The 9,130-nt window shown below is 37.9% G+C and overlaps 1 protein-coding gene across 1 annotated transcript; it reads right to left on the minus strand.

The window, feature by feature from the left end:
* Positions 1–4,681: 4,681 nt before the first annotated feature.
* On the minus strand, positions 4,682–7,847 carry LOC145049519 (uncharacterized). Its single transcript, XM_078997909.1, has 3 exons — positions 6,845–7,847; positions 6,510–6,727; positions 4,682–5,311 (listed from the first exon to the last, which is right to left on the minus strand). Exons 1-3 carry the CDS (start codon positions 7,845–7,847, stop codon positions 4,682–4,684), a joined length of 1,851 nt encoding a protein of 616 aa, XP_078854035.1.
* Between the last annotated feature and the right edge of the window lie 1,283 nt (positions 7,848–9,130).

Below are 9,130 nucleotides of genomic sequence, written 5' to 3' on the forward strand. Positions count from 1 at the left end.
CGAATAGTTTTATCAATCTTTTGTGGTGGACTTGACCAGTGCACAAGAATGTGTACTCGATCCCTTAGTCCTTCACTTGACTCACACATCCATGTGAACAAGTAATTAGTCTTAATTTTCCAATACTTGAAAGTTCTCATTCATCATGCTATACAACTTGCATGATTCCAAGTTCCGGTCCAAATGAAACTTGGGTGATGAGAATCTTCCTTTATTTGGTAATTTAGACATTACCACAAATGACAGAATCAATTTCATATTTCCACTCTTGCTATTAACGAAATCATATAAGCAACAATTTTTCCTCAAATGCCATTGTAAGGATATTTTAAAATAATTAAAATCAAAAATTTTCTTTTATTTTAAAACTTTGCGGAAAAACTTGTCCTTACAATCCATATGAAAACTTGTTGTTATCTATTCCTAAGCAATATCTCATAACTCCTAAGAAGTAGCTCAAGTATCCGATCTTCAAACTATGCGATAGAAATCCATCTACGCCATCAGATTCAGCATATTATTTCTTTAAGTTTCTTCACTTTTCTTTGATTCTTAAAACATCACCATGTGACCCAGTCGCATCATGTATCAAGAATCTCATAATAGAAACTTTGCAGAGTTAGATAGTGGACTTTACCTGAAGTAGTGTCAAACTTATTGACATTAACATCCTTAGGTAAATTTGGCAGCTTCGCAACCAATGCCCCTTTCTTTGGCAATATAAACATATGGACCCTTTGATAATGGTACACGGGACTATCACAGACTTAGCTTTTCTCTTTACCATTTGGTCAACCGAGTTGACTATGGCTGATCCCTTTCCATTAGGAAGAGAATGCTTTCCTGGATTTCCTATGTCACTATTGTCAATGTCCATCAAGTTTTAAGGAAGTTGATCTTAACAAAAAGATAAGATCATTAAGGGTCTTGTCATAGTCTATTTCATAGGTGTCCCAAAGGAACTCACTATGTGACTTAGAAAGTGATTGAACCACCAACTTTCACAAGACTTTGACACCCAACACTCCTGGCTTGTCAATATGTGACTACATCTCCAAGATGTGACCACACCTAGATCTTGCCTTGCCAATAGGGCCTGAGTGACCTTAAACTTTTCAAGAACTTGTGGGTTAGGGAGAATAATTGGAGGAGGTGAATGAAGTATGATTTCCAAGGGACATCATCTTCGTTTAGCAAAGCTTGTTTCAAGAGATTTGGGAAGATCATAAATGTCTAAACCAGACATCTTTTGGGAGATATTCAAGATAGTTGATCTTAAGTCCTTAATATGACACCCAATATGAAATATTAAGGCTAGGACCCTACAAACTATTTTATAACTTAGAAGAGGTATGCCGTACTCCAAGCTATAAAATAATTGAAGGTAGGTGAATGACGATTCACCAATTTCCACCAAGATAAACGAAATATATATTAGGTTTTAATTGGTTTTGAAACTCCTAGATCTTTGAGATTCATTGAACTGTTCAAAGGCATGTTTCAATCTCGAGTGTGCCCTTCAGGTTTTGTGACTGGGATGCGGAGGATCACAAAACAAGGTGTGAAGTAACCATGCAAATTACTTGGTACCCTTAAGTGTTTACCCCTCAATCGATGTGCCGGTTAACCACACACGCTCCATGGATACTATGATAAACATTAAGTTACCCTTTACCTACCTTGTTAAATACGAGTTAGTATGCCAGTTAACCACACACGCTCTACTAACCGACTTAAACAAAGTGCAAAGTGTAATTTCATGGATTAGCACCTTATTCACCTTTTCCTAAGTAACTAAGATTGGGTATTATTAAGATTATAGTTACTTAGTATTTATCATTAATACTTTTAATGAAAGGAGAATTCTAGTCCTGTCAAACCCGTTCGGCTAACGACCCTCCACCAGTCAAGCAAGCGGTGGGTGAGAGTGGACACCCATTAAGTTGCCATTTTATAGGCAACAACCTTATACCCACCTTATAGACCGGCTTCGTGAATGAGGCGTACTAGCGGTAAGACTGACTTTATTCTTATACATATATATATATATATATATATATATATATATATATTATTAACTTATAATATTATAAAGTATAAGGGTTGAATTTTAACTCTTTAAAACTCTAAGGGCTAACTTGGAATTAAAGTAGTCATAAGTGAAAACTTTTCAAATTCCAATACTTGAGGGCAAGTTTTGAAACTATTCAAAACTAATTAATTCCATAACTTATGTGTTTAAAGTAGTTTTAATCCAAAAACTCTTCAAGTTCCATAACTTGAGGCCAAGTTATGGAAGACTTTAAACTAATAAAAGAATTAACTTTTTCCTTTATTTTATAACTTATGGAATTAATTAAGGTTACACTTTTTTTATTTATTTATTATTTAATGAAGAGACTCTTGGTCCTCCATAACTTGAGGACAAGTTATGGAGTCATAAACCCATTTAATTAGAACTAGACTTTTCATTTTTTGTAACCTTTGCCAACAATTATGAGTTTTATGAAACTTAAATGTGACTTTTCATATAACTTGAGGACAAGTTACAAAAACACATTTTAGAATCAACTCTTAGATTAATTTGGATTGAAAACAACTATTTAACTCAACTTTTCTATTAATCTAAGCAACTCATAAGAACAAGATAATTCAAATCAAACTTTTTCATGTAATTAGTCTAAACCTTAAACTAATACAAAACATGAATCTATTGACAATTATCTTTGAAATTGGTTTAGCATGAACATTACCACATCAAAAACAAGTTTATAAGTTCAAAAACATCTTAGGGTAATGTTCCTAGTCCAATTCCAGCCAAAAAGGTCGAATTTATGCTGTCTGGGGCTCCTACTCGGCGAGTGCATGAACCTACTCGGCGAGTAGGATGATTTTACTCATGGACTCGGCGAGTTCATCAGTGGACTCGGCGAGTCCAGTGCCCAGAAAGCTAGAAAATCGAGTTTTCAGCATTTTTCAGCAATTTGCATCAAGTATAATAGAAAACAAGCCTAGGCTCTGATACAATTGTTGGGTTTTGAGCATTCTAACACTCCTAAGTGTACATGCAACCCTAAATACCTTGGATCTATGTTTTCTCTATTATACATACAAATAAGAACTTCCAAGGTATTATCCTAATCTAGCATACAAAACAATGAGTGTAACAAGATAGAATACATACCTCTTTGATGTAGAAAGTCTTCATGAAGCTTGAGTGCCAAGTGCCCCAAGCGTGACACCTCAAATGGTTCACACAACACCAAATACACTTGGAATAAGTTGAGAGAATTCTACACTCATGAAAATCGGCTAGCCCTTTCTTTTCTCACTCTGTTGGCCGATTTTGTCAAGAATAAGATCTTTATATAGTGTTACAATTAGGGTAAACCCTAATTGTCATGACTTTCCATTTCCTTGGATCCATGGGTTCACATACACCATGGAGCATCCATGGACCATCCTATGGGTTTTAGCCCAACTTGATTATCCATGGAGCATTAGCCCACTATACAAGGATGATTTACACAATCAACCCATATATTTAATTAGTCTTCTTTTGATCACTTAATTAATCTTAGATTAATTCTTGATCAATACTAATTAAATAATCTTATTATTCTTATTATTAATATACTAGAACTTATAATATATTAATAACCATAAGTGTCTTATTTCTCTCATTATAGTCTATCCAAATGCATGATGCCATGCAACCCAAATGGACCATGTCGGGTCGGGTCAAGTCTTACCAATTATAGTTATGGACTTAGACATTAATCCAACAGTTTAATTCGCGCTCAAACCTGGTCAAAACATGGGTTAACGAAAGTCAACACCTCACGCGAACGGTCCCTGGAGTACATTCGGTCCGCGTGAATTGCACTAAAACAATCCCAAATTGGCATTTTCACACAGTCCTTTAGCAGCGATCATATGCGCCACCTTTGTTTATTCACGCAGACAGGACTCCGATCACACAGGGTCCGCGTAAAAAGTTCTATAATCATCTGAATTTGAAGAATGATGCGGTCAAATTTTTTGGCCACATGCGGTCCGTTTTTATAACACACACAGTCCGTTTTTATAACCCATGCGGACTACTTTTCGAGTACACGTGGACCGCGTGTGTCTTGCAGAAACCTTCTTAATTCTTTGCCCTTGGCCAATATGAACATCGGGGTTTAAAATTCAACACTCTTTTGCTGCAAGAAGGAAGAAGAAGAAAGGGGAAATGCAAAAAGAATTTATCTAATGTGTTTATGCGGAATTAGAAAACATGAAAACATTAAGTTTTCCAAAAATGCCCATTTTTAACGTCTTTGGCGAGACGTCCTTCCAGCTTGATTCAACACCTCGGGACATCCAAATGGATGATTTCAAGGGCATTTGCATTAAAACCTTCATAGAATGGCTTCAAACGATGCCCGTTGACTTTGAAAAATTTGTCCCATTTCTTCACTTTGTATTTCATCTACTCCATGCTCAATGACTTTTAGCATAACAAATGGGCCTATCAATATGGACCTCAATTTTCTAGGACATAACTTCAATCGCGAATGGTAAAGAAAAACCCTATGTCCCGGTTCAAAGTGTTTGTAGGTGATGGACTTGTCGTGGAAAAGTTTTGTTTTCTCCTTATAAATCCTTGAGTTTTCATAAGAGTAATTTCTCAATTCTTCTAAGTCTTGAAGTTGAAAATTCCTATGTTTTCCCGTCTCATCAATATTGAAATTACATTGCTTGACCGCCCAGAATGCATGGTTCTCCAATTCCACTGGAATATGACATGGTTTTCTAAAAACCAACTTAAATGGGTACATTCTATCGGGGTCATGTAAGCGGTCAAAGAGGCCCACAAGGCATCATCAAGCCCCAAACTCCAATCCTTTCTTGTCGCATTCATTGTTTTCTCAAGAATACTCTTCACCTCATGATTTGAAACTTCCGCTTGACCGTTCGTCTGAGGGTGGTAGGCGGTTGAGACGCGATGGGTCACATTGTACTTCTTCAATAAAGCCTTCATCTTCTTGTTGCAGAAATGCGTCCCTCGATCACTAATCAAAGCCCTAGGCGCACCAAATCTTACAAATACGTTAGATTTTACAAAGTCGATAATCGTTTTGGCATCATTCAATCTTGTGGCTTCGGCCTCAACCCATTTAGAGACATAGTCAACCGCGAGAAAAATATGAACATTGCCAAATAAGACGGGAAATGGGCTCATAAAATCAATCCCCCATACGTCAAAAACTTCACAAATAAGGATTGGATTTTTGGCATTTGGTTCTTTTGTGAAATATTCCCCGTCCTTCGGCACCGTTCACAACTTTTACAAAACAAGTAACAATCGTGTGACATGGTTGGCCAAAATAGTCCACACTCAAGAGCCTTTCTCAAGGTTCGGCTAGGTTCAAAGTGTCCCCTACAAGGAAATTCATGACAAAATTGCAAAATAGATTGATGTTCTTGTTGGGGCACACATCTCCTGATGATTTGATCAGGACAATGTTTCCACAAATAAGGTTCATCCCACACATAATACTTTGCATCACTTTTTAGTTTGTCTTTTTGAGCATGGGTGAATGTGTCGGGATACATTTTCATGACCAAGAAGTAAATGATAGTGGCATACCAAGGAATAGATTGAGTAAGGGAAAAGAGATGCTCATCCGAAAACTCGTCCTGCAACGGGAAAAGAGTCTCATTTGAAGTGATCCGGCTTAGGTGGTCGTCAACAAGGTTCTTGCTTCCACTCTTGTCCCAAATCTCCAAATATAATTCTTGCAATAGTAGGATCCACCGGATGAGTCTTGGTTTTGCATGTTTCTCTGTCATCAAGTACTTGAGTATCGTGTGTTCCGAATACACTATGACTTTGGTACCGAGTAGGTATTGTATAAACTTCTCCCAAGTGAACACTATGGCCAATAGGTCCTTCTCCGTGGTAGAGTAGTTTCTTTGAGCATTGTCTAGTGTTGTCGATGGATAGTAAATCACATGGGAGGCTTTTCCACTCTTTTAACCCAAAATGGCACCTATAGCATAGTTGCTTGCATCACACATGATCTCGAAGGGGAGATCCCAATTTGGTGTTTTCATGATAGCAGCAGATGTAAGAAACTCTTTGAGCTTGTCGAAAGCTTCTTTGCATGCGTCATTGAACTCAAAATCAACATCCTTTTGTAAGAGTTGGCACATTAGTGTTGTTATCTTTGAAAAATCCTTGATAAACCTTCGGTAGAAACCTGCGTGGCCCAAAAAAGAACGAACTTCCCGAACACAAATCGGGTAAGGTAAGCTTTGAATAAGATCTATTTTGGCCTTATCTACCTTAATTCCTTTCTTAGACACAATGTGACCTAAAATAAGACCTTAACTTACCAAAAAATGGCATTTCTCAAAATTTAGAACTAAATTCGTTTCAATGCATCTTTTTAAGATTTTGGTGGGTTGGTCAAACATTCTTGAAACGAGTTCCTATATACCCTAAAGTCATCCATACAAACCTCAACTATGTTTTCAACATATTCTGAAAAGATACTAATCATGAAACGTTGGACAGTGTCCAGGGTGTTACACAATCCAAATGGCATTCTCCGGTATGCAAAAGTGCCAACTAGACATGTAAATGTTGTCTTTTCTTGGTCTTCCAGTGCCACCGGGATTGGGTGAAAACCGGAGTACCCGTCGAGACAACAATAGTGAGATTTTCTGGCCAACCTTTCTAACATTTGGTCAATGAAAGGCAATGGAAAATGATGTTTTCTTTTGCTTGCTTTGAGCTTGCGGTAGTCAATGCATACTCTCCACCCATTTTGCATGCGGGTGGGGACCATCATACCTTTATTGTTCTCGACCACCGTGATTCCCGTCTTCTTTGGCACAACATACACTAGGATCACCCACTTGCTATCCGAGATTGGATAGATCATCCCTGCATCAAGGAGCTTCAAAATATCTTTCTTCATAACTTCCATCATAGGCGGGTTCAATCTTCTTTGCACATCCCGACCCGGCTTGCATTCATCCTCCATCAAGATCTTGTGCATACAAGTGAAGGGGCTCAATCCCTTGATATCTACAACTGTCCAACCCATTGCTTCTTTATCTTCCTTCAACACCTTGAGAAGTTGGTTTTCTTCACAGTCAGTTAAGTGGGTAGAAATGATGACCGAAAGAGTCTCGTTGTTTCCCAAGTACGCATATTTCAATTGTTGAGCTAGGACTTTCAATTCTAGTTTCGGTGGTTGAACACGGGAGGGTGGCAATATTGTGTGGATTTGAGGTAACTCAATTTGCTTCACACTGAATTGAGTGATTTTCTTGATCTCCAAATTGTTAACCAATCTTTCAACTTCCGGGTCTAACGAGTAGAGCTTCAACTTCTTGGCTAATTTTCCACAATAAAATCCTTTGCTTAAAATCATCTCCAACATGTCACCATTAGACAACTCAAACAATTCTTGGGTGAATGGTTCGACAAAATCCACAAAACACAAAGATGAAACATAACTAGGATATCTCATAGCATCATAGATATTGAAACTTATTGTTTCCCCATCAAAATCCATTGTTAAGCTTCCCGCACACACATCAATATTCGTTCTAGCCATCTTCAAAAATGATCTCCCAAGTAAAATTAGACCCGACTTGGAGGACACTTGTTCTTCTAAATCAATCACATAGAGATTCGCCAGGAAGACCAATTGGTTCACTTGAACCAAAACATCTTCCAAAACGCCTCTAGGAAAGACACTTGATTTATCCGTAAGAGATATTATGACTCCAGTTTCACTCAAAGGTCGGACATTCAATGATTCATACACCGAAAAAGGGCATGACATTATTAGAAACACCAAGTTCAAGCATGGCACTACTAAAAGTGACATCCCCAATCTTACAAGGAACCGTAAACATTCTTGGATCTTTGCGCTTAGGTGGAAGTTTCCTTTGCAAAACCGCAGATGTGTTTTTGTTCGTTGAGATTTTCTCATTTCCCTTTAATTTCCTCTTGTTGGTACAAAGTTCCTCAAGGATTTTTCATATCTAGGGATTTATTTGATTGCATAAAGTAAAGGGATGTTCACTTCCAACTTTCAGAAGGTGTCCAAGATCTCTTTCTACTCCATATTTTTCTTTGAAGTTGCAAGTCGGGAGGGGAATGATGGTCGAGCAGTTATTGGAGTCACTAGAGAGGTAATCTTCCTTGGAACTCCGACTTGTGTAGCATTCTTAACAACGGGATCCTCAACGGGAGTGATCTGTATTTCTTCCTCCTGTTCCATTGACTTCTTTTTTGTACTACTTTCTTTGGTTTGTTTACCACTTCTCATGGTCACCACATTAACATTTGGGTTCTTTTCGGTTTAAGAAAGGAGTTTTCCACGGGACTCCAACTTTCTTATAGATGTAAGTACATCTCCCATTTGTGCTTCAAGGTTGGAGATACTAGTCCTTGTCTCTTTTTGGAATTGTTGCGTACTAGTGGCTAACAATTTGACAATGTCTTCAAGAGACATTCCGGAGCTACTTGGTTGGGATTGAAGAGGTTGTTGGTGATGATGTGGAGGGTGTGGTTTAGGTTGATAATGTGGTTTTGGGTGTTGGTAATGAGGTTATTATGGTGGATAAGAAGGTCTAACCAATGCATTTTGAGGCAATGGTCTAAGGTTGTAGCTCATATTGGGATTTGGCTTCCAACTTGAATTGTATTCATTTTGGTAACCGGATGGTTTGTTGTGGTAATTTTGGAATTCTCCCGTGGCATTCACATGTTCTGCATCTTCTTGAAGAATGGGACACATATTCCTAGGATGTCCCATTCTTGCACATATCCCACAAACCATCACTTATGGAGTTTGTCCCATAGCTAACTTTTGAACAATGGATGTTAAATCTTTGATTTGAGAGTCTAGATTCGATGTACCCACTTAGTTGACTTTTTGTTGAGTTTCTCTCTTCATATCTTGGCGTGAGCCAAAATGTTGGGAATTCACGACTATGGTATTGAAAAGTTGTCTGGTTTGTTGTGGAGATTTACTAAAGACATCACCCCCACTTGAGACATAAACTAATCTTCTCTCCATTGGTAACAATCCCTCGTAGAAGTTTTGAATGAGGAGTTGTT

Source organism: Lactuca serriola, chromosome 5, assembly GCF_051521515.1.
Source record: "Lactuca serriola cultivar US96UC23 chromosome 5, Lser_US96UC23_V15, whole genome shotgun sequence".
NCBI lineage: Eukaryota > Viridiplantae > Streptophyta > Magnoliopsida > Asterales > Asteraceae > Lactuca > Lactuca serriola.